Genomic DNA, 25601 nt, shown 5'->3' with positions numbered 1-25601 from the left:
CAAAATCCTGCTAAATCACAACGCCCCGTTTACCCCAAATAGACCTGTCATTCAGACATTTACTCATCAATTCCAGCAATCAAGGTCTTGATACCCTTGCCAGCCTTGACTTCCGTGAAGGCTTGCTCGGCCTGCTCGAACTTGACCGTGCCAGTAATCAGCTTCTTGACATCCACCTTGCCGGCCGAGACCAGGCCGACTGCAAGCTTGTAGTCTCCACTGCCATAGCGGAAGCTACCCTTGATGTTGAGCTCCTTGGAGCAGGCCGCCATGATGGGGAATTGGATCTCGCTGCGGCCCATGCCACCCTGCACGTACGTACCACCGTTGCGCAGAACGTGGATGCCCGTGTGAACAGAGGGCTCGGCTCCAGAGGCATCGATTGCCACGTCGGCACCAGCTCCGAGGTCGTTCTCCTGCTTCATGCGCTCTGCGTTCTCGGTGGCTGGTACCTTGCTTGGCATGAAGGTCGACGTCACGGCGTATTGTTGCGCAAAGTCCAGACGGGCCTGCTGGATGTCCACGGCAATCACTTTGGAAGCACCAAAGGCTGTTGCCACGGCACAGCACAGCAGGCCTACGGGGCCAGCTCCAAATACGACGACTGACTGGCCCGGGCTGACACCAGCTTGGCGCACAATATGGACTGCGACACTGAGGGGCTCCATGAGGGCACCCTCCTGGAGGGACATCTGCTCAGGAAGCTTGTAGCAGAAGTCCTCGGGGAGAACATAGTACTTGGCGAGGGTTCCATCATATGGTGGGGTAGCAGCAAAGGCCATGTTCTCGCACAGGTTGTACTTTCCACGTTTGCAGGGCTCGCAGCGGCGGCATGAGATACCAGGCTCCATGGCAACTCGGTCGCCTACCTTTAAGGACTTGACTGCCGATCCAACCTTGCTGATGATACCTGCTGACTCGTGTCCGAGGACCATCGGGTCTTTGACGACAAACGAACCGATCGCTCCGTGCTCCCAGTAGTGTACCTATTTCCGATATGTCAGTGTGCTGTCTGCTGTCATGGTGCTATGCGTATAAGACATACATCACTACCACAGATACCAGTGAACTTGACATTGATGATCACATCGTGGGGGTCCTTCAATTCCGGGATTGGTCGGTCTTCGAACTTGACCTTGTGAATGCCCTCGAGGACGAAAGAGAGATTCTATCTTTTTGTTAGACTGGCTCGGGTGATTTCGAAATGATTCCTACCTGAGCTGTAGCCATTGTGAATGTGGGGGAAGAGTTTGAGTTCGGGGAAAGTTGACGTGGGAAGAAGAGAGAGAGAGAGAGAGAGAGAGAGAAGTATCGAGAGAAATGTCCAGGTGACCCAGGATATAATATATAGTGCCAGGAGCCGGCAGAATCAAGTCGAATCGAATTAAACCGACGACATAGCTCCCCCAGATGTGGATATGTTTTCTTTTAGCCGCGAGAAATTAACCGTCGCGGGATTATTTTTCCCAATGAGAGCCCAAAGAGGCAAAATGAAGTCAGAGTGACTTGTTTGGGTTCACTACCCCGTACGGCCATTTTCACCTTTTGTGTAAATCTTGCCCGATATTTTTGATGCCCGTGACTCTTCGTGACCTCGCATAATTCATCCAATGCTATGACCTCTATCCCGGCAACAAGCATAAGGATAGAGCTTAGGTACAACAGTGGCCAGCCCTTTCCCCCACCTTTGTAGGATCTAAAGGGCTCGAGGCACTTGAAAATGGAAACAATAGAGGCAAAATTAGGGCATCAATAATGCAATTGGCATACTCTAAAGCACTACCTTATTACCTTCCTATCCTGGTTGTAGGTAGGCAAATAGCCTGCTTACGTCTATCCGCCAAGACTCGGAACTCGGTCCGGAGATACCTCCACTTCGGCCTCCGCTTCTTCACGTCAACTTCACAAACAAAATGGTTCGATATAATGCTCTCGCCCTGCAGGGGGCGATCCGCAATCTCCGGGCCCGACCGGCTCCCGTTCGCTTCCTGCAACAACGTCAGTTCGGAGCTTCTGCTAAGCACGCCAAAGAGAATCAATCGTTCAAGAGTCAATTGTACGAGAGCACGCAGCAGCGTCTTAAGCGCGAACGTGCAGAGCAAGAGCGCTTTGCTCAGTACCAGCAGACCCAATCCCCAGCTGGGCGCTCGGCGGCGCTAGTCTTTGGTATGCGGAGAACTAGCATTGTCTTGTCTCGGGTTTCCTGCTAACGGTGTTATAGCTTTGGTCTTTTTTTCGACTGGTGCTTATTACCTAGGCTCCATCAAGCCCCCTGCCCTCCCAACCTCGTCTACCACCTCTCTCTCCGAGATTGAGGCACCGAAACACAACATATCAAAATCCAATCTCCAAGCCGCTTGGTCCGATTTCGTGGAAATTTTGGGAAAGGAGAATGTCTCGACAGCAGATGGTGATTTGGCTTCGCATTCTGGTTCGGATTGGTCGTCTTACTCACCCAAGGAGAGTGAAAAGCCTTTCTTGATCCTCTACCCGTCCAGTACCGAAGAGGTTTCCCAGATCATGAAGGTCTGCCACCAGCGTGTGATCCCCGTCACCCCTTATTCCGGTGGCACAAGCTTGGAGGGCCACTATGCGTCCACGAGAGGTGGTGTCTGCATTGACTTCAGTCGCATGGACCGTATCCTGCAGCTCCACAAGCGTGATCTAGATGTCGTCGTGCAGCCTGCGCTCGGATGGGAAGAGTTGAACGAGGAAATCGCCAAGGACGGACTTTTCTTCCCCCCCGACCCTGGTCCAGGCGCTATGATTGGAGGCATGGTGGGAACCGGCTGCTCGGGAACCAATGCATACAGATACGGCACTATGCGCGAATGGGTGCTTTCGCTTACTGTTGTTCTTGCTGATGGGACAGTCATCAAGACTCGGCAGCGTCCCCGCAAGTCCAGTGCTGGTTATGACCTAACCAAGCTTTTCATTGGAAGCGAAGGTACTCTTGGTTTGGTAACAGAGGCGACCCTGAAGCTGACAGTCAAGCCCAAGAGCCAGAATGTGGCAGTCGCAAGTTTTGGCTCCATTCAGAACGCTGCTGAGTGTGTGACCAACGTTGTGGAGGCGGGCATACCCGTGGCCGGTGTTGAGATTCTGGATGATATCCAGATGAAGTGTATCAATGCTAGCAAGACAACCAGCCGCCAGTGGAAGGAGTCCCCCACTCTCTTCTTCAAATTCACTGGAACCCCGGCTGCGGTCAAGGAACAGATTAGCATGGTCCAGAAGATTGTATCTGGAACCTCGGGCAAGTCTTTTGAGTTCGCCCGTGGAGAGGAAGAGATGCAAGAACTTTGGAGTGCCCGCAAGGAGGCCCTGTGGAGTGTCATGGCAATGAAGAGAACCCCCGATGACCACGTCTGGACGACAGACGTCGCGGTTCCAATGAGCAGGTTGCCTGATATCATTGAGGCTACCAAGGAAGACATGACCAAGAGTGGCTTGTTGGCTGGAATTTGTGGCCACGTCGGAGATGGCAATTTCCATGGTAAGCTCCCCAGAATGATGTACATTCATGGTTTCATTCAATCTAACACCCATCAGCCATCATTTTGTTCAATGATAGCGAAAAGAAGACAGCCGAGGGCGTTGTTCACCGCATGGTGAAGCGTGCTGTGGAGATGGAGGGGACCGTCACTGGTGAACATGGCGTCGGTCTTGTCAAGCGAGACTACCTCGAGCACGAGTTGGGTGAATCTACAGTGGATGCCATGCGCCGAGTAAGTCTGCTCCGTTCCTATAGCCCCGTCTACTACTCATATTAAGCATGGCCGCTAACATTTGTGTTCTCATTCTAGCTGAAATTGGCCCTTGACCCGCTTCGCCTGCTCAACTGCGACAAGGTTGTTCGCACCGAGCAGCCGGCAGCCGGAGAAATTAAAGAATGGTAGATGCCTTCCCAGACTACTGCTTGCGATCTCACTAGCCCAAAATACACCAGGGCAGCAATGCTGTACCTCCTAATCCGAAGAATCCGAACCAGACCGCTCATGATGATGGTGGTGGTGGTGGTGGTGACGGTGTCGATGGGATCGCTCTTCATCATCACTGCCACTCCGAGAGCCCGAACCGTAGCGGGGGCGCTCTTCATGTTCATAATGGCGCTCGACGCGATACTCATCGCCACCGCCCTCAAACCGCTGGCCAAACCCTTCTTCCTGTCTGTAGCCAGGATTTTCAAACTCGTTATAGCCGGGCTGTGGTCTGCCATAGCCAGAAGTGGTCTCTCTGTACACATTTGATCAATATCGGACAATTCTATGCATAATCAAACAAACTTACTGTGCGAATCCTCCACCGTAGGCTGGGCGTTCCATACCTCCAAATGCAGGAGGCTGGCCCTCCCCATATTCGTATCGCGAGGTTTGCTCAAAGGTCTCTCTTCGTTCCTCCTGGTAGTAGCCTTGCCTTTCCGACTGATACTGGTAGTGCTCATCGCGGCGGTAGTCAGCCGCGGGAGGTGCGTAACCGCCGAAGTCTTCGCGACGCATCGGAGGCTGTCCATGGACCGTCTCACTTTGATATTCATATCCGCCGGGACGCGGACGGAACTCTTCGTGGTGAACTGGAGGCTCTCCGTAGCCTGTGTCATTTGGATACCCATATCCATTGGGATGAGAAGGCGGCGCTTGACTGTACGAGTCTCCATATTGCTCGAGACTTTCATGGTGAGATGGACGCTCATAGTCATTCCCACTGTCGTACTTGGGAGACTCAGGACTCTCCCGCCCGGGCTTGGAGTTACCACCATTGAGAATCATTGAGCTCATGCCTCCCACAAGTCCACCAACCAAACCACCCAGAGCTCCTCCTCCAATGGCTTGAGAGGCAAGGCCCTCAATACCAGAGCTGCTGGACTGCTGGCCTCCAACAGAGCTGCTTTGGCCTTGGCTTTGATGAAGGGCCAGTGGCTTACCACAACCATGTCCACAATCCTGTACGCCATCTTTGTGGTTCTTACCTTCGTAGACACCATCGCGACTCAGCTGATCACGGAGGACATCGCGTTCCTCGTCCCCTTTCTCACTCCACCATTTCTCGACCGTCGAGAACATGGTCTGGCGAATATCCTCGGCTCCATCATTTCCATACTCGCGTAGAGCGGGATGATGGAAAACACCGGAAATGATTCGGTCCAGGGTTCGGTCAATATCAGCGTCCTCGTCATCCCAGCATTGCATGAGCTGAGGAACCGACCACTTGACAACAGCGGATGCAATGCGACCAGCCGGCTCATTCAGTATGTTCGAGAAGTGGTCCTTGGAGAGCATCGAATGAGTTGGGTTTGAACAGTCGTCGTCGTTGAACACAATGTGCTGCTGCTCTCGGCTGCTCTGGATAACTTCGGAAGAGCCGGTTTCTAGCTCCGATTTGACCTGCTTGATGATGGGCAAAACGTAGGGGGCCAAGATGGAAAATACAAAAACGGTGATTTGATCCTGAATTTGCTCGATCAGATCTGGCAACACTGGGATTTTTTCGATGGCCTCGTTGATCTGTTTCAAGAGTCGATCATGCCACTCAAGGACCGGGTAAATCTGTTTATGAACATTGCTCAAATAAATAGCCCACTCTTCAGGTTCCCGAGGACTGATGTTCTGGTTGTCGTTTCTGGCATCATCGGCCTTGGACTTGAAATCATCCATCTGGCCAGCCTGGTCATCGCTGTTGCCAATGAGACCTTCAGGAATTTTGCTCAGCAAATCTTGCAGGAAGCTTTCAGAGGGGCTCTGGTTTTCAGACTCGGTGATAACACCTTCCAGGGACTGCAATTCAGACTGCATTGTTTTATCGGACAGCTCTCCAAGAACTGAATGGAAGAAGTCGACACCGCCGAACGTACCAGTCACGATTGGATAGACATAGTCACTAGCACCTTCAACTTCCAATTTAGTGTTACGTCCGACATGAGGGAATACCTCCGTCTCTCCCAATTCAATCAGACTGAGTTCTGTGTAGTTCGAGTGAGCGGCGTAGTCTTCCAGGCAATGAAGGCCAGTGCCAAGCAGTCGCAGAGCTTCGTAGAGGTCATCCTTGTTTCCGGATTGACCATAGCGACGGCCTAACTGGATCGAGCGACCGAGCACGCGGCGAATCAGAGCGGCTGAAGTATCAATCCCCATGTCCTCTGTCGCGATATAATTTTTCAAGCCTATCCCGGGGGTTGGGTTAGATCAATTTTCATAATACCAGCATGGTCGACTACATACCGTTTCGAGGGTCAATTGACAGCTCTCGGCTTTCGTCAATAGGACCACGAAGGCGACGATCATATGAACGCGCGTCTTCTCCCTCGGCGTACCCCAAGGGGTTATCAATGTGTTCTGTGGGTTGATAGCATCCTAGTCGTTCGGTGGTAACCTCAAACTCTGCAGTTCCGTAGCTAGAGAGACAGTTCAGTAAATCTGGCAATACATGCCTGATATAAGTGCTTACCCAAAGCTCATGAAGCCCAGTACCCAGATGAGAATGCGAATAGCCTCCGCACTGACATACTTGACGGTGCCCACATCGACTGCCTGGCTGTAATCACGCAACCAGTTGCCGAAGTACACCCTCTTCACATCAAGCTTGGCAAACTTCTTACCACCAGCCACTCGAGCCAGGAACAGACTGAGGAGGGTATCCTCAATGTCTCCATGACGCCAGTTCTGGCCTTCGAGACGGGAAAGTGAAGCGATGTTACCAGCGCCAAAGGCATAAGCTTGGCCGGAGAAGGCGACCAAGATCAACAGGGAAAACCCCAAGTTCTGTAGAGATAACAGACCCATCTTTGAGGAACAAATGAAGACAGTCAATAGGAAGGGAAATAGAAAAGAAGAAAGGAGTCAAAATTTAACCCCACCGAGTGTCAAACATGGTGGGGGATGATCATTTGATACGGGCTTCTTGGCTGCAGCCGGTGTCTCCCACTAGTCTCCGGGGCTTTCTTGGCATCTTGGCAACTGCATCTCTGTGACAAGGACATGCATGAAAGAGATGCATCGGTAATCGGTCCAATAGACTTGATTCTGAGGGGGGAGGGGGATGTACTGTATCTGGACAGAGAGATCCAGTGGCTTTGTTAATACACCCGATAAGAAACTAACAATGAACAATGGACAATGAAGAACGGTATAAATTATGTCCAAAGAATGTGAAAGAGAAACGAAGTAGAGAGAAATATAGAGAGGAGAGAGAAGGAGAGAACTACAGTAGGGTGTAGAGTGTCGAGTGTAGAGAACAAAGTACCAAGTCCGCATGCGGTCTGGATCCGTCTGTCTCCGGCTTCACCGCCGTCCCCTTTTCTTTTCTCTTATATCCCCGGACTTCATTCTGTTCTGGTCTTTAGTCTCTGGTTTCTAGTCTCTCGTCTCTCTATCTCTCCATGTGCTCGGTTTGATCTTTCTGCGATCTCACCTTCGCTTATTTCCCCCCCTCCCCCGGAGTCTTCCCCGCTGATGGTCTCACCCACCTCTTTTAATACTTGTTCCTCTAGGTCTCAGGCGCCGTTCTGTATACTTTGCTCTTGATCTGGCTTAACTCCCAGTCAATCTGATTGCGCCAATCATGCATCGCGCGATTCATCACTAAAGTATCGTTCGCTGCGCTTAGCTCGAGGAAAGGTGTGGTCGCGTTTCTCACCATGGCCCGAACCGACATCCAGTATGTCCATGAATCGGCTTTTCCGGTCTCAAAGACTCGACTTCCAGGCGAATCTGGGTCGCTCAAGCGTCCTTCCAAACCTGCAAGAAGATCTGGTGCTGAGGTTGGACGCTCCGCGTCCTATCATATCTTCTCGCCTCAAGATCCAGACAGCTCACAAGACCGGATTCCCTTGCCTGAAGTATTTGACAATTCATATTCTCCTGTCGACCTCAGAAAGCGCGGCTCCATGGCTTCGAGCATGGCCGTGCAGGATACCACGTCCATGGAGCAACCATGGACCTCAGAAGCACATTTGATGAACTTTTCGGAACCAGACACGTCTTTCGAAGGCGTTGACTATATGTCCAGCAAGGGTAAATTAGTAAAACCCAAAGTGCACATTAAACCAATCTTGCGCAAAATGTCCCGAGATGATCAACCATCCACCTCAATCGACTTGTCTCGATCTTCTACCGAACAAGAAGGCTTAGGCATTTACATGAACTTCGAGCGGGATAGACAACGCAGTGAATCAGTTACAGGTGTATCTTACAGAAGAACACCATCCGTTCTGCACAATCGATCTACCAGTGGGACATCTCAATTTTCGACTGGCTCGGGCTCAAGTGTTGGTAAGCCGGGGACACAGTACGTGCATCCTATGCGGCAAATGCCGCGGGCATACACTCCGCCGCTGGGTCAATCTTGCCAGGCATCAGCCCATGATAGTGAAGAGGTTGAAGGAGAAGACGAAGACGAAGACGAGCCTGATCCTGTGGCTTTGCCAGAGAAACGTGCTCCCTCAGGCCCAGCCCCACCACGATTGTCGCTACATATCCAAGACGATTCTTTCACGCGTCTCCCTGGAATTTCGCAAACCAATGTCGCTAGCCGGCCATCCTTTGGATACTCACGGGATGAAACTGCATCTCCGATGTCCAGGACCTCTCTTGACTTCGTGTTCCGATCCCGAACTCGAACAAGCACTGATCCAATTTCCCGCGCAGCTACAGTACAAGCTGCTCGTCAGGCTTTCGAGGAAAAAGAGGCTGCCAAGAACCGTCGGCTTGAGAAACAACAAGTCAAAGCCGAGGAGAGACATTCACGACGCCTTGTGAAGCGCAACCCGTCTGATGACCTCACTTCTCCCGTTGCGCAGTCAACTGAAAATGTTTCTGAAAAGCCACGTTATTCCACTGTTCACGAGAGGGACGGGCCATCCGCTTCTTGGAAATCCCAATCTAAGAGCACATGGGTGCTTTTTATGACGTGGTTACGAACTCGAGTTTTCAAGTTCCGACGCAAGGTCCGGAAGCTTCGTTAGCTTTTCAATCGTCCACAATTTTCCCTTTCTTTCTTCTCTTCCGGTCTATAGTTTCAATGAGCGAGCGATTTGATTCTTTCTCTTGTCTTTGGCCTGGGAGTTTCTTGCAAATTTATGGATTTATGGGAACATTGTTCGATATGAGCTGGCGAAATGGGCGTTTGACTTTCTACTTTCATATGTTTGATTATTTCAGGAATTCGCTGGACGACTATCCTAGAATAATTTCCAGGAGCATGTTATGGAAATGAGAGATGTAGCTAGACGCAGTACCAAATCCAAAAGCCTCTTATAGTTTGCAACCCCGATGTTTGTCACGTGACCTCAAATTGCGCGAGTGAGGCCTTCAGCGCCCGTTTCCCTTTCCCCAGAGACTACGGCGTACAGCAGCGACAACAAACGCCTGATAAGCTCCACATCTCGGAGGCTCTCATATTTCTCCAGACGCACCTCCCCAGGAGGAGCGCCTCCGCCATGGTGTACGACTGGGCTGGGAAGCGAGAGATTTGCTTCCAGATGTACATTCAGGAAAAGAAGGCGCTGGAGGAGATTATGGAGTATATGAGAACTGCCTATCAGTTTGCGCCCAGGTAAGTCGCGCTCTGCTGGGACTTACTGCGTCGGAAACCATTAAACCATTAACACCACTCATCCATCTAGCAAACGAGCTTTCCAGACCCAATTCAAGCGATGGGGGTTTCCATCTAAACAAAACCCGGCGCACAAGAATGTCGAGCTTGTCGCACGCGTCAAACAGCTTTGGGAAAGCAACACAAGTCAGCGGGATATGCTCCGCATTTTGAATGATGAAGGCTTCGAGATCAAGGAGAGGGAGTTGATGAGAGTGCGCGCAAAGAATCGGTGGCTGCTGCGAGTCCCCAACGGAATGAAGTCCCACGCCAATGTTGAAGCACCACCTGTCCATCCCGAAGACGAAGGATTACTTGCTTTGCAGCAGGAGGTTTACAAGGTCGAGAGCGCACTTGATGACCCGAATTCTCTCACAACCGAGCCAGATGCCGAACGCCCAACGACTGAGTCACCTGGACTGTCCCCGGAGGTCATCGCAAAACGCCAGGAGCGGCTGGACCGCCTGAAGGCAGAAAGTGCAGAACGCTGGGCCTCCCGAAAACGTCGCCGTCGTACTCGAGGATGGGCAGGCTTGCCAGCTGACCCTCCGGGTCCTCCACGATTCCCCTCGGAGACGACCATTGATGAAAGCAAGCAATATCTCAACTTAGACAACACCATGTATCGACAGACCAGAGATCACTTTCAGCGAATCTGTGAGGAAGCAGGCTTCATCAAGAAAACGGCAGCTGGCCCAGAAAGATGGCAGGCTGCAAAAGACAAATTAATCCAAGAGTCTCCCCATCTCCAGCAGGTGTTCAACACAGATCCTAGTCAACGCGATGCAAAGGTCCTTGCGCTTGATGTTGTGTGTACCGATGTCACCAAGCGGATGCGGACTCTGGAGAGGCGAATGACTATCGCCGAGGCGAAGAATGCCTTGGGCATTAATCCGGAGGAAAGCCGACAGATCCGAAACGCTTTTTATGAGACGCTGAAGGTAGATCATTTCACGAGCAAGTTTGAGGCCGGCGATGAACATTGGAGAGAACTGAAAGAGCAATGGGTCGGGAACTCTGAACTGCTCCGACGAATCCTCGCGCCCGGGCCAGCTGATCCAGATCACGGCAATAAGCTGAAAGCACTGGAAGTACTTTGTCGCGACGTCATGAAGAGGCTTCGTGATGATCAGACAAAGCGAGACCCGGGGCGTAAAAGAGCTTCGGCACGCGCCGAGTCTCGAACTTCGACACCTACCAACACTTCGATGGGCAATATGTTGGGCAATGAGATTAGCAATGGGATTAGTACCCTGGCCTCTCAGGCACTAGCAAGTGCACCCATCACGGCTACTGATATCGGTGACATGCAGATCGACCCTTCTCTGCTCCAGGCTGCTAACGACCCATCCTTCACTACCAATTCACAGCACGACACGGGCAATGCTTTTGAATATGTGGACCCTATGCTCAGTTCAGATTTGCTACAAACCCCTGTGTATTTCCAGATTGGCGCTGAGAGCCAGTCTCAGGAGACGACTGAAAAGTACTGGCCCGAAAAACTAGCCACGCGCACAATGGATGAGCTCCGGCAATTATTTGCTGCTAGATATCCCTATTCTATCATCACCCGAATTGTGGGTATTGATAGGGATGAGGATGGGAATGAGATTCCTTTTCCGATCGACCAAGACCATGAATTGGATGCTTACTTGGCCCATGTCCACGGACGGAAAGCGCTTCTTGTGTTCACCTTGGGCCAGATATGATCAAATGACACAATGTTTGAAACATGAGTATGTCATTGATGGCATTGAATATCTATTAAAGGCTTTATTGAAACAACTGTCGCATCCATGGATGTAGCCCTAGAGCGAGTTACGAGACGACTTAGCCATGCTAGTAGAGGTAACAAATAGTACAGATAAAAACATGAGCTTATTTTTTTTAAGGTTCAAGACCACATACAATATACATTGTTCGCTCTTCGCAGTTCCAATGTTCAAAAATAATGAAATCCCAGTCAACCCCTACTTACACCTGTGCACCAAAAAAAGAGACTCAACGGTGTTTCGATCTTCAGGTAGAGCCGATGGTTTGAACCACATTCCTGAATAGAACACCAATAGCAGGCAAAGAGAAAGCAGGAGTATCACCAAAGACACTGGCCAATCCCTTGGCATGAGCAGACGAATCAGTTTCTTCGTCATTCTGAGCAGGAAATCTGTCTTGCCCCCGAGTGAAGAGACTTGCAAGCCCGCTGTCAATTTGACCAGTGACATCGCGAGACTGGTTGTTCTGGCTCTTTTGAGATGCCTTGTCCATACAGCCAAGTCGCTGCACAGTCACTGCACTATCAATAACAATATAGTCACCGGAATAAGAATCGGAGAGCAGCGCAACTGGGGAAATCTTGAGGGTCTCTTGGAAGACCACTTCGAATGACGGGACATCATAGATCTTGATTTGGAATCGGTTCTTGCCACGTTTTGAGCCACGTGTGGCAACTGCCAATGACTTGGTTCTCGCATTCACGGCAATCAGCGGTGAGTTGCCTACACCAGGCAAGTCGACAGATTCTGAGGACTGGATGGTCTTGACAATGTCGTCGACGGTATCCCAAACAGCCACCGAGTGGGTAGAAGCAACGAATAAATGGCTTCCCAGAAAGCTTGTTGAGCAAGGATTGCCCAGGAAAACACCAGTTCTTTGGTAGTGCACAGCACAGTTCCGTGCGTCAACCAGAAGAACAAGGCCATCGTTGGCGGCCGAGGTCGATGGCAGGCAGACAGCCAAGGCTGATCCATCCTCGGAGAAGCTCATGCTAGCTGCGTCTAGGGGCGAAGCTTGGGCATTGTCTAAATATCCCTTCAGGTCAACAAGACCTCGACACTTCCAAGTACTCTGCTCTGGTTGATCTTTCGCCTTAAGGCCACTGCGATACTTAGCAGTTGGACACCAGAAACGAAGAACAGAGTCCGATCCAAAGGTCGCAAACTCGTGAGCACCAGGGCGGGATGCTAGGCTAAGGACAGTTGATTGATGATTTTCGGCGAAATGAGGACCGTCAATACGTGTAACAAGTTCCCACGTATCGGATGAAGCATCCCACTTCCAGAACTTCAAGAAGACTTCTGGACGGAGAGCAGCAGACGATTTCGGGGAGCTGCGGTCAAGCGCCTCCACATCTTGAGAGTGTGGGACCCAGGAGTCGACAGTAGCCAGCCATTTCGCGTCATGCACAATATCCAAGTGCTTGACGTCGGGTGCGACGATCTGGGACCCCTCTGGACTGACATTCAAAGTGGTCGCATTGGTTCGTGCGAGAGCTTGGCGGGATATATGAGAGTTGGCACGGATATCATATGTCTGAAGCACAGCCGCGTTCGCAGGCTGAGAGCCATGTTGTTTTTGTGTAAGCTGATGGGAAGCCGGGACAGTCACTATTAGTCGCTCTGGTTGCTGCGGGTGCAACTTTGCCACGACAGAGCTCTTTGATGGTTCCGCACGGCTTCCCATGTCTGGGCATAGCTGCAATCCGGTGATAGTGGCAAGGGGCTGCAGTTCTCTCGTCGACATGACCATGACCGAGTTGTCGGCCAATTTAATAACATAAGAGCTACCACTGGTAGAGATGACAATGTTGCAGATGGGAGAGGAAAGATGAGGGAGGAATTGCTTCCGACCTGTGTCCAATTGCCAAAGAACCATGACTGATTCTTGACCACCTGATATGATATAATTACCTGTAGGAGAATAAGATCAGTACTATCGCTCAATTTCAGTTTCCAGGGGGGTTACATACCATCCTTAGACCAACGTACAGTGTTGACAGATCCTCTGTGCCAGTGCAACTTCCTGGGAGAAGACTTCTTATCGCTAGTTTCTTTGCCAAAGAGAGTGTTCAGAACATTCTGATAAATCAGGATGGAGCCACCACTCTCTCCTACTGCCAGATCAATCGAGACTGATTCCCGGATATCAAAGCAAGTAGCATTGACGGGAAGGGTGGCCTCACGCCAGTTGTACTGAACAGTGTCGAGGTTTCCGAGTTCTGCACTGCTTGTGGTACCCATGAAAAGACGCTGTCCATCACTGGCAACAATAACGCGGCCGTCATGAGTAACCCTGATGCAATTAAGCTTCTGGTTTGTTTCGAGGACTGTGGTGCATTGGATCTTCTTGTCCCCTAGCGTACTAATCGAAATCTGCCTTTTCCCATCTTTTTGCGATGTGATGGAAAAAGAATTGATGTTTTTGTTTCCTTGCTGTTCAATAGAAGCCAAGCTTGCTGAAACGGTTGTCGATGTGGTTTCCCAGCGAGAAATGCGTTTTCCGGAGCTCCAGTTCCACTTGCTGATAGAACCCGAAGATGTGAAAACAAACAGGTTTTCTTGGTCTTCTGGGCAAATACTGAATCCAACAATCTTTTGGCCAGCTTCCATTTGCAAAGTGCGCGACAGGCGGGAGGTGGCGGTTGCGAACACTTGAACAGCCGTATCGAGACCGACTAGAAGATATCTGCGATTGAAACAGGTCAGTATGAGTTTTCCAGTATCTCAGGAAGGTGATTCTTACGCCTCATCGTCTGTCAAGATTGGATCCAAATTATTGTATCTACCGCCAACGGGACGAGAGAATGACCAAGGCGCGGGGCTTTTTTGCAACATGACCACGCCTTGTGTCTGAGCATTGCCATTGATACCGTCCTTTGCCTCGTCAATTCGCTCTTCCGTCTGGAAGTTCGCGTTAACATTGCCCGAGACTCTGCGCCTTTTGGACCGCTCTTCACTGGGACGAGCAGACTTCTCGGAGGCCGCATCACTGAGCCGGGACCGTTTTTGGTGTCGTGCTGACTGGTTGGCTGGCATTTTGGCGGGTAAATTAGTGTCAAATAAGTATTGGAAGCTAGGTGAGAGGCAACGCGACTCAGATGTTCATAGCTCTCACAAATCAGAGCAGAGTTGCGGTGACTTGGGTCTGTTGATCTTCATGGCAGATCGGGCTACTTTTTTTTCCCAAGGATAAAATAAGGCGGGGAATAATGGCAGAAAAGCGCAGTCATCCTCATTGGGTTAGCCTTGGCTCTGCGATCTTCCGCAAAAAAAGTCTGGTTTATAGCGACATCATTCTTTTGACTGACTTCCATCTCTCACCTTGATTCGCCAATATGATTATCCCTGTTCGTTGTTTCTCCTGCGGAAAGGTAGACAGACCATGTTGACCCGCGTCTTACCATTTACTGAACTTGTCATTGTAGGTCGTTGGTGACCTTTGGGAACGTTACTTGCAGCTGCTGGACGATGGTGTTCCCGATGGGTAAGCTAATTCTCTTCTGTTCAGGTTGTTTCTAGCTGACAATTTGGCTTTGTAGTGATGCTATGGACCAACTTGGCTGTAAACGGTACTGCTGCCGACGAATGATCATGACTCACGTGGATCTGATCGAAAAGCTCCTTCGGTGCGTCAAAAGAGGGAAACTCAGGTCTTTCGCTGAAAAGTGTTACTCACAATGCATAGCTACAACTCCGCCGAGAAGGATCGCTCCAAGGCTCAAGTATAAAGCCAGTCGGTTCACCAGTCGAGACTTCAACCTGTCGTCCTCAAGCCCAGGCCTTCCCGCCAAAGATGCACAATGGTCACATCTGTTCCTTTATGCTCGACCATTCTACCACACCCACCCACTGTGTCTTTCCTGGGTCAGAATAGAGTGAGCGCACTTTGACACAGGTCATTCACAAAGCGTGCGAGCTTGATAGTGGCACTCGATCTCAGTCAATTTCCATCATTGACTATTACTATTTCGAAATGTCTTATGTGCAATGGGGTGGTTCTTGGGCATGAGCAAACCAGGCCCCCGGAGATGAGAGAAGTCAGTCCCCCGCAGTTGGTTCTCCTGGTTTTGCATTTAGGGTGGCGTTGCACTCTACACAATGGGATATGGCGTACATGGAAGGTATTTGCGTTTTGATTTATCATTATCTTCTTAAGAAGCTTACAGCTCAGCGAGTTGCTGTCTGTAGTCTGATCAGTGTACGAATATCATCACTATACTGCGTCATGATCTTTGGCCATAAACAATAGGTGTATCTTCCATCTGTATACTCAATAAAAATTGGCTATCGGAGGAGCTAGAGCTCCCAGCTCGCGTATACTTTGAGCCTATGTTAACCAATGGCAAATTTTGCCGGATATTTCCAACCGATAACCGACCGTTAGGCGCCGTGATGAACATGCATCAGGACCTCCACCGGCCACTCATGTTCCGCGGGGCTGCATCCAACTATACTTCATAGGGAACAACAGCGCTTACACCTTTCACGGTCAAGAGCAGGTATTGATACAATTGCTTATACTGTATTCAATATTATTGTTCTCGTATTGGCAATGGGGCGAAACCCCCAATACACTGCACTCCATCTGAGCTACTTGAACCCCATCACGTGTATAGTACTAGGTAAGCGATAGCCAGGCTCAGCTCCTCCCCTCATCTTTCATTGTTCTTCTTTTTCGGAAACACTGTTCATACTCTCGGCCATGATGGCCGTCAGGTCGCCACTATCTGTCCTACCCTATCGCGACGCTACAAGCCCGGCCTACTACTCTCCACCTTCAGCCCCTATGTAAGGTCCATGCTTGTGTAGAAAATGCGCGGCCCTGATATATTAACAGGTCTATCGATGGCGTTTCCATCGAGGTCACTAAGAGCTCCCACTCCTCACCCGACGTGATAAATCGGGATAACCTATTGGGTAACTCGGTCCCCGATGATGAGACCAAAACAAACGGAGATGGCCCTGCAAAAGCAATACGTGGATTGGGAACATCCCCTCAGCCAGAGCTCACAGTATGTACCAGCGGCAGCAGATCAGAAAACGGCTGTCTGAAGTGGGGTTTGATTCTTATACTTGAACAGATCCAAACCGGGTATACAAATCACGGCCTCAGCACGAGATCGGACGAGGACGAACCCCCACAATCAGTGATACATGCTCCACCTGGATTTGGAGACTTTGTAGGAGCTCCGTCATTGGCTACGCAGTCTACAGCGTACTGCTTTGATACGTTGGCTAACGGTGAACCTATGCAAAGGCACCAATGCAACCCACGATTGAGGGTCCCGACGAGTTGCAATCGTCCGGCTCAGATGAACAACCCGATTTAATAAGTGTACCAGCAAAGACCAAAAAAGTGATTCATTCCATACTCTCGTTAGGAAACTCGCTAACAATCCGATCTATACAGGGCAACAGTCCAATCTCACCCCCTCCGTTAACAACTACCGTTGACCCAACATTCGATTTTTCGGAGCGAGCAACGCCCCGTGCGCAGACGAGACATGAGTTTGAAGAATTTGACCGACGTACTCGTTCAAGCAGTTTAGAAGGTACTGTACTTGACCCTTCGATATTTATCTTCAAGGGCCATTTTGCTGACATTGGATAAGATATCCCCGAAGGTACACAGACAATGACAATTTCATTCCCTCCAATAACCAAGATACTGACTTGGCTTCAGGACTAACTAGCAAAGAGGCCGAAATCAATGCTCTGAGAGATGCTCTCGCTGAATGTTGGACACTATGCAATACACTGGCCAATCTCAGTTATATTCATCGCGAACGTCTCTTGAAATCGTACAGTGATGATATGCAGGAGGATGCCTGGAGGTCATGTTGGCGACTTTGCCAGAAACTCTATGACACAAGAGACGACGACTATGCATCTCAAATTCATCCAACTCTGGATCTCTGTCGAGATTTTTGCCAGGCATTATTTGAAGCCCGAACCCGCGACGCTGACGTCTCTGACTCGGTCTTGCGAGTCAGTTTTGAACTGAATAATCACCTGTACAACACCCACGATCGGAATCTTCCAGATGCTTTCCGCGAGAGAACTTTGGATTTCTATATCACACTATGCCATCGACTTATGAAGCAACGGACTCGTATGACAGAGACTGACTCTTTACTGAGCGCTTGTTGGACATTGGCTGAGATGCTGTTTAGCATTCGCCAAAGCAAGAGAGAAGATAAGCCACTGGATGAAGAGTTGCTGGGGTCAGCGGTCCAGGCATGCTGGGAGCTTTGTGACATCTTCCGCGAGGGCTGGACGTTGCACAACTTGCGCAATTCTGATCGAGGGACACCACGACCAAGCCAAACCACTTTCTCACAAGCATTCCATCAAGCGTCTCAGCAGTCGGAACTTGATTTTGGGGATGATCCACTTAGCCAACTGGGCAACCCTGAAACTCCGACAACCATCTTCGAAGATGCAACCATCTCCCCCGACGAGGCACCGATCCCCAACATTCTCGTTCTAGGGTACGGTAATACTCACAATCCCCACACTAAGTGGTCATCTAATGCATCGAGTATCTCGGAGAAGTCACGGTCCTCGGGACATACCGCATCATCGGTCAACACTGTGACCACCGTCTCAGAGGACCCCAACCTCATGCGGTTGAAGATTTTGATCACCAGGGCTGCTATCGACAGTGGATATCAACGAGGCGGTACCCAGAATCTGTCCTCATTTGTGAAATCCCTCCCATCTGATGCCTTCGGCTCTGCGGCCTGGCAGACCTCGTTGCTGAAGAATTATAAGAAAGTCGTGTCATTTGATCCGGCATTCAGAAATGTCGGCATACAGGCTCGGGTAGGTGCCGTTGATGTCGCGCATGCTTGTCAGGCGATGCTGCAAGGTGGCCAGTATTCCTGGCTTCGCGATCTCTACCGGTTTGTCTTCGGGTTTCATCTAGAAGAATCGATGGGTCGCAAAGGTGTGGCTATTCAAACGTAGCTTCTATAACCCAGGGTGAGTCTTTTGGTCTTGGTTTGTCCTATCTGCTGTTTTGTCTGTGATACAAGCAAGGCTTAGAAGAGAGACGAAGCTCAAACCTCATTAAGTTGGCTTTGAAATCTTCATCTTTTATGTACAGGACTTGGATGCTGTTTATTTCCACTGCCTTAATTGCAGGGTATTCTACTTTCACGGGGAGTTGGAGTTTGAATTTTGTCGGACATGGCTCTATAATCAGCATGTTGTGGAATATCAACCCCACTTCGCAAGTTCATTCCCTTCGGCTTGGGTGCTTTAGGTCTGTCGAAGTTGGCTTATGCGGAAGTCTAGTAGGGCTAATCCCCAATGTTCTAGACTACTTACTATACACCGCTTTCATATTCTACTATCACGTTATCCCGAGCACTTCCTTCACTAACACCCTATAGTAAAATAAGTAACAGTCTGATTGACACCCCCCACTTATTCGTAGCGCTAGACATGATAGCGGTAAGCCTAGTAATTTGATTTTCAATGTCTTTTTACTACTATCTTGGCATTGCCCGACCCAACTTTACGTATAATAATACATAAATATGCCAAGACCTTACTATTTAGTCCTATTTATGCTTAATTATGCGTAAACTTGGGATATACGGAAGTCTAAGCCCTACTAGTTTCTTCCTTTCTCTAATCGATTTCTAAAGAAAAAACCTAGAGGAATTCTAAAAAATATACACCCCAATTGCTAAAAATACACCCCACCCGCCTTTGTTATCTCACTAACAAATTGGCGGTATTATAGCTTAAGTATAGTATTTAGACATTGACCATGGGGAAATTCGAGTCCCATGGGAGATGGGACTAGACCTTGACATTTTCCCGTGGGACTCCCGCAATGGGACTGTCTATGGGAATGGGTCCACAGGACTTGTATGCGGCTGTAATAGTATGTGTGAGCTATATTTTTTCTATATTTAAGTAGGTAATTTTAAGCTAGAAGTAGAAATAAGTAATGTCTGTAGAAAAGAGCTATTTCTATACATGATATATTTATATTATAGCATTTTATAAAAGTACGAAAATTACGCGGTATATAGAAAGTAATAGTGCTTATATATCTCTCCTATATAATGAATATGATATTAAATATAGCCTATGTTTAAACGTCTTATATAGACCTTGACATTTCCCATGGGTCCATGGGAAATTTTAGAAATCTAGTCCCATTGGAGATGGGACTACCTATTTAGGTTAGATTATCACCTAAAGAGGCAAATGATCGTAGTCTTGGCAATGAGCTCTGGAATTTAGTCCCGTGGAAGTGGATCCCATGTGTCAAGGTCTAGTCTTATACACTATTTATATTACCGTAAGCTACCTTCAGGCTAACATAGCTATTTAAAAATAGGCTAAAATAGCTTAATTTCATAGGAGTCCCATGGGAAATATCAAGGTCTAAACACCCACGCTCGGCCTAATAAACAATAATCAGCAATTGAGGCTGAAGTGAGGATGTCGGAGAACGTGGTTTGATCTCACTACAGCTGAAATTGGCTAGTATCTAGATCGAGAGGTGTTTACATGAGATATGAGAAGAGGACGGGCTTGGAGAGATTGACGGTGTATCCACGCATTCATTCCTTTTTATTATACTTATCCCTTATTTAATTTCAGCTACGTTGTCAAAGATCAGTAGTTTGCTTAGTTAAAAGAACTTTCTCATAGACATCTCTTAAATATTGTCACTAGATTATTGAGAGCGATTGGATATTGTCGTCCTTTATAATTAGATCAGGAAAGAATATCTACTATTTATTCATTATGTATATGTATTAGTTTCATAGCGATTATATTTCTTTAAATCGAAGTAAGTATCGTTTTATTCTAATACTCCTATTTTCTGTTCCTTTTTATTCTGCTAAATATTATTACTTGAGGTTATCTAGCCTAAGAGTAGCCCCTCAAACTTTTATTGGTATGTATTATAAAATCAGAGAAAAGATTAAATACTATTTATAGTTTATATCTATCTCAGAATGAAAGAAGAAAAAAAGGAAGAAAATATGAAAGAGTGGAAATAATAAGACTACAACTTAATTTAACCTACCTAGCAAAACTATATAAATACATATTGGTTTTAAATATAAAAGTAAGTAGTTATCCTAAATTTTAGTACTAGATTTAGAATAGTATATACTCACTCTATGTCAACCCTGTTTTCTTGTTTTTCATATTAAATACGTAATATACGTAACGTTTATTGCAGATTAAGTATATACCTTATCTAGGCTATATATTGTTGAAAATAAAAATTAATGCTTCTATTTACCTAATACTAACTTTTTACCTTGTTGGAAAAATCTTAGTTCATATTTTCTTTCTTCTATCAAAATACAGGGCTTATAATCCACCTAATTGTTTTTGGGATAATTCTATGAACCTAGACTGCGCCAAAAACCGCAAAACCGCAAAAGCGAACCAACCCAAACCGCAATTGGGTCGGTTTTTGGGGCTAGTTCCAGAAACCATTGCGGTTTTTGGTTTTTTGGGTTCAAACCGCAATGGTTCTTAGGGCCCCTAATGGGTTGTCAAACTAGACAAACTAGGTGGGTCCTTATTATTGTATATTTTGTGTAGTTTTGCTCTATTTCTCGAGGTATTAAAATTATAGATAGATAACTTCTTCGATAATCTACGTTTTGAACGTACGTGAAATAACTTTTTTACGCTATGTTATTATATTTCTAATAGCCGTTAGAAATATAGTGTATTAGTGCTTCCTATCTATAGTATTGACTTGTAATAGCTATTAGAAATTAGGCGAATTAAGGTTAAATTCGTTATAGTATTTATCGCTAATGATACTTATATAGATCCTTATTACGCCTAATCTATTTCCAAGCTCGTACTAAAGCACGTATCTAAGCACTTTCCTGATTTAAAGGAAGAGGAGGGTTGTTATCATGATCGATTATAACTTATATATCCCTTCTACCTTACATCTCTTTATCTACCTCTTTATAGGTTTGCTCTTCTTCCGTATCACTAATTAGATCGACGCTAACTATATCGGGCGTGCTTTCCTTCTCTTCCTTTGACGCTTCGATCTCATCGCGAGTGAAGAACTCCTATAGGAATTCTGCCTATTCCTCCGCGATCTCGAACTTTTAAGTACAAAGAAACATTATTAACTCTTATATAGTTATTGCACTTAATCTTCTACAGCGATAATAATAGATATCTCGAGCGGTATTAAATAGTCGTTTAACGCTAGCACTAGTTATAGGGACTAAAAGTATATCCCGTGCAAGAGCTATAAGAGTAGGGAAGTAATAGGTATTCTCCCTCCAAAACACTAAAGGTAGTATATCTATAGTAGCTTATAAGTAACCAATATTATATCTAGTAAAGCGGTTAGGAATACATACCACTATCAAGATATTGCGAAAGCTTATCGCCTACTACCTTATAGTAGAGACGTTTCGGCTTAACTATCGAGTTAAGACGCGATATTCCTCCCCCCGACAAAAGAGAGGGAGGAGATATCGGTTACTAGGCAAGATATTCTTTATATACAATTAGGTGATTCTCGAGAGACTTCCGGTATATCGTACGCTAATAATCATCCTAATTATCTATTTAAAAAAAATAGAACTCATTCGCTAAAATATATATTATAGTGGTTGCGTAAAAGTACCCTCGTACGTTATCTATCTTAGAGTAGTACTTATTAAGATTCTTTCGAGTAGCTTATAACGCCTAAAATATCTATCACTTCTAGATAGTTCTCTTCCGCGTAACCTAGGTGATTAATAGCTTAAGGTACTCAAAAAGCTTATTATAGATCAGAAAAATATAATATATAGTCGTATCCCGCGTCTTTAATAGTTTAACTATAAAATCGAAGAAGGGTTAGGTAATAAAGAGAAGGTAGTTAACCTAGCGCTATTCTTTATTATCGAGGACTATATTAGGCCGCTTATACTTATTATAGAATAGCTAGAAGAACAATCGTAAGCGTTTCGCACGTCGAAACATTAGGAACGTAGAATTCTAGCGTATCTTAATATCTTAAAGTTGTATTAGCTTTATAGTTTCGCCCTATAGATTATAGAAGGTCTCTTGGCGTTAAGGACTTATATTTATATATAGATAGCAAGGTTTCGAATCTAGTAGTAATTAGTGTAATAAAACAAACGTAACGTTATATAGGTAGCGCTATATACCTTAGATAGCGTATTAGCAATATCTTAGTTATATTCGTACGCGCTAATTAGGATCGCTACTCTATCCACTATATCTCTATTGGTTTATTCTATATGTAAACCTTAATATACCTAAGAAGCTCACTTAGACTTAGCTAAATTATATAAGCAAGGCATAAGACCTAAATAAGGGTAGTGTCCTCTAATATTGCTTACTATAGTATATTAACTAATATTTAGTTATTTAATATATTGTCGGTTATAATAGCGAAGACCCGATCTTCAATCTTATATTTTAGGAGAATATCGAGGAGTATAGAACTTAAGTTGGCCCTAGAGTGTGATCTATAAAGCGGTTCGAAACCGAGAAGAACCTTACGGTATTACTAGTCCTTATCGATAAAATAGCTAGCTGTAGTTATAAATACCTATATAAAAAGGGAGGTCTAGCAATCGAGCGCAATTAAGATCTTTATATTGTCTGGAAGCGCTCTTAGAATATCTTCTTATTATTATTATATAGAAGATTATAGGCGGCGTTATATAGTCTTTGCTAATAGGATCCTAGGGACCTTTAGCGCGGACTAGGCTATCTAGATTAAACAATAAAACGTAGGATACTTAATTAGCCAAAAAGGGAGATACACGACCGTGGGAAGTGTAAGAAGCTCTCGCTCCTATTTCTCTTAACTAAACTCGTCGGTAACTGGTATATTCTTGCCACAAAAGCTAGTAATTAGATATAATTAATTTAAGATCTTAAGATAAGGAATATACCTTTAGCTATAGAAATCGTGTGATATTCTACCGCTTACCCGAGGAAGCTCAAATATAGCCTACGCTTATAAGGTGATTCTTTATAGTTAAGGTTCCTTGACGCTATTTCTTCCTATCTTTTGTTATACGGGCGAAGTTTAGATACTCGAGAACTTGTCTATAGCGCTTATATATAACCTTTATAGTACTATCAAAGTCGCTATCGTATAATAATAAGGATAAGGGACCTTGCTAGTTTTAAGATACAATAAGATTAAAGCTTTAGTAGCTAATTATGTATATAAGGAGGGAAGGGTCTAACTTACACAAATTATAAGAATTCTATATAGACGCGACCGACAAACGAAGGATCCCTAGGCGAGTTAATATATCGCGACTAAATACTTATACTAAGCCGCTAATTAGATAACGGTGGCTTTATATATAGGTCAACCTATTAGAAACCGCAATAAACTATTAATAAACCGCGAGAAACTATTGATAAACCGCAATAAGCCGCTAGACCTTATAAAAAACCTTAGATTCTCAGGTACGTTAGAAAATAAGGCTTACATTAAGAATACCTAATCTTATAGAGAAATATAAGTTTAACTTATACATCAGATATATATTTTTGCAACAAATTATTAAGGAATATCCAATAGCTGATATTTTCAACCATGTATCGATTATTATACCTAGATACAAAAGATTAACTTATTGCCTCTACCAATTACTTTATATATAAGTAAATTACTATCTATTTCTGGGCGTAAGTGTAAGAGAGAAATAGATCAAATGTGATTGTTTCCAATACAAAGTTAAATAACAGTAATATATTAGTATAAATTAGCAGCTTTATGTATGCCAAGGCCTGGATTCTATGCAAAAATGGTTCTCGTAAGGGCCCCATTGGGGAACCGCAGTGGTTTGTGGGTTAGGTGCGGTTTGGGAGGTTTGAAACCACACCCAACGCGGGTTGGGTTTTGGGGCCAAGGTTTGGCCCCAATTGCGGTTTTTGGCGCAGTCTAATCGTAACAAGATGTTATCTAAATTAATTGTTCAATCAATCAATCAAAGTTCTATTAACCTGTTGGAGACTATCTAGTATCGAATAGCTATACAGGCGCTTCTTTCCAGTTGAAGCAAGAACCCGTGTCCCGTACGCCTGATCATGCTCCAGTACAGAAAAAATAGGCTGGTCTCGAAGCGAGAGAGCACCAGTCCTACATTTTAGCCAAACTCGTAGACCCAAAACCCCAATACAAATGAGAGTCTCAATGCTGTAAGCCGCTGAGTACAAAATGAATGCGTGGATGCACCGTCCATCTCTCCAATCCCGACCTCTTCTCACTCCTCATGTAAACACCTCTTGATCTCGATACCAGCCAATTCTCGCTGCAGCAAGATCAAACCCCGTTCTCCGACATCCTCACTTCAGCCTCAATTGCTGATTATCGTGCGTCAGGCCGAGCGTGGACTTGAGCCCAGTTCGGCACCGTGTATTCGAGAAGCGTATCGAGGTTCTCTCCTCCCTCGACTGTGTCAGCAAGCATTGGTAAGTACCCTCTTCGGGACACTGCTCCATGGCCGCAGGGCTTTCGGTTTCGTTATCGGACTCCTGCTCAACGTGTTGAAATTGAGCAAGAAGGCCGGTTTGGTGCATAAATTTGGCAACGTAGCGGGTTGCCAGAGGGTCATACGCTAGTTATTATCTAGGTTATTATGGGATTTTCCTTTATAAAAACTCAAGCTTTTATATAGTACAAGAATTATACTAATTATAAAGAGATTGCTCTTAAGTATATCTACTATACTATAATATTATAAAGACTTCTTTGCTCCTTCTTCTAGATTCTAAGTAACCTTCTCTTTTAGATACACCCTTTAGCTTTTTAGGGGGGTTAAAAGGCTTATTATAGAAACTAAAAATCAAATAAATAGTAATATCCTTGGTTTTTTGAAGAAAGGTCATAGATTTAGAGAAAAGCTAGGTAATTCAAAGAAGATACTTATTTCATCGCTGTTTAATAATTTAATATAAATAGGAAGCCCTACTACTACTAGAAAAGGAGTTTGTTTGGATTAATCAAAACTATTTAGTACGTCGGAGTATTACAAAAATTAAAATTTTAGAGAGTTCGGATATTCTAGATAGGACTAAGCCTTAATCCTTTACTTTAAAGGTCATAGAATAAGCACTAGTATTACAGGCTTATATTAATATAGATAGTAAGGTCTCGAGCCTATAACATAGTAGGAGAGCTAGTATAATTAAGAAAGTAAGATAGTAAGGGTATACCTTATTAAATATACTAATAATTTC

The 25601-nt window shown here is 46.1% G+C and overlaps 8 protein-coding genes across 8 annotated transcripts; 5 read left to right on the top strand and 3 right to left on the bottom strand.

Annotated features, from left to right (window-relative positions):
* Positions 1-59: 59 nt before the first annotated feature.
* Positions 60-1230, bottom strand: N7508_003753 (NAD(P)-dependent alcohol dehydrogenase; the record flags this gene model as incomplete). Its single annotated transcript, XM_058461819.1, has 3 exons — positions 60-986; positions 1046-1168; positions 1216-1230. 3 exons carry the CDS (start codon positions 1228-1230, stop codon positions 60-62), a joined length of 1065 nt encoding a protein of 354 aa, XP_058322396.1.
* A 683-nt stretch (positions 1231-1913) lies between these two features.
* Positions 1914-3899, top strand: N7508_003752 (uncharacterized protein; the record flags this gene model as incomplete). Its single annotated transcript, XM_058461818.1, has 4 exons — positions 1914-2166; positions 2222-3496; positions 3553-3728; positions 3807-3899. 4 exons carry the CDS (start codon positions 1914-1916, stop codon positions 3897-3899), a joined length of 1797 nt encoding a protein of 598 aa, XP_058322395.1.
* Positions 3900-3968: 69 nt separating this feature from the next.
* On the bottom strand, positions 3969-6779 carry N7508_003751 (Het-C domain-containing protein; the record flags this gene model as incomplete). Its single annotated transcript, XM_058461817.1, has 4 exons — positions 3969-4236; positions 4291-6160; positions 6219-6391; positions 6445-6779. 4 exons carry the CDS (start codon positions 6777-6779, stop codon positions 3969-3971), a joined length of 2646 nt encoding a protein of 881 aa, XP_058322394.1.
* An 854-nt stretch (positions 6780-7633) lies between these two features.
* N7508_003750 (uncharacterized protein) lies at positions 7634-8959 on the top strand (the record flags this gene model as incomplete). The annotated part of the gene is made up of 1 exon (XM_058461816.1): positions 7634-8959. The coding sequence occupies one exon, from the start codon at positions 7634-7636 to the stop codon at positions 8957-8959; it is 1326 nt and encodes a 441-aa protein (XP_058322393.1).
* A 474-nt stretch (positions 8960-9433) lies between these two features.
* Positions 9434-11297, top strand: N7508_003749 (Clr5 domain-containing protein; the record flags this gene model as incomplete). Its single annotated transcript, XM_058461815.1, has 2 exons — positions 9434-9549; positions 9620-11297. The coding sequence occupies 2 exons, from the start codon at positions 9434-9436 to the stop codon at positions 11295-11297; spliced, it is 1794 nt and encodes a 597-aa protein (XP_058322392.1).
* Positions 11298-11607: 310 nt separating this feature from the next.
* N7508_003748 (WD repeat protein) lies at positions 11608-14399 on the bottom strand (the record flags this gene model as incomplete). The annotated part of the gene is made up of 3 exons (XM_058461814.1): positions 11608-13274; positions 13334-14049; positions 14107-14399. The coding sequence occupies 3 exons, from the start codon at positions 14397-14399 to the stop codon at positions 11608-11610; spliced, it is 2676 nt and encodes an 891-aa protein (XP_058322391.1).
* A 299-nt stretch (positions 14400-14698) lies between these two features.
* On the top strand, positions 14699-15091 carry N7508_003747 (DNA-directed RNA polymerase core subunit RPB10; the record flags this gene model as incomplete). Its single annotated transcript, XM_058461813.1, has 4 exons — positions 14699-14734; positions 14789-14847; positions 14903-14989; positions 15049-15091. The coding sequence occupies 4 exons, from the start codon at positions 14699-14701 to the stop codon at positions 15089-15091; spliced, it is 225 nt and encodes a 74-aa protein (XP_058322390.1).
* A 974-nt stretch (positions 15092-16065) lies between these two features.
* On the top strand, positions 16066-18332 carry N7508_003746 (uncharacterized protein; the record flags this gene model as incomplete). Its single annotated transcript, XM_058461812.1, has 7 exons — positions 16066-16151; positions 16201-16375; positions 16445-16543; positions 16621-16719; positions 16774-16915; positions 16976-16987; positions 17047-18332. The coding sequence occupies 7 exons, from the start codon at positions 16066-16068 to the stop codon at positions 18330-18332; spliced, it is 1899 nt and encodes a 632-aa protein (XP_058322389.1).
* Positions 18333-25601: the final 7269 nt, after the last annotated feature.

The sequence above is a fragment of the Penicillium antarcticum genome (genome assembly GCF_028974205.1).
Source record: "Penicillium antarcticum strain IBT 31339 chromosome Unknown utg000003l_segment0_segment0, whole genome shotgun sequence".
NCBI lineage: Eukaryota > Fungi > Ascomycota > Eurotiomycetes > Eurotiales > Aspergillaceae > Penicillium > Penicillium antarcticum.
The sequence above is the reverse complement of the archived record's forward strand: the minus strand, read 5'-3'. Positions and strand labels throughout refer to the sequence as shown.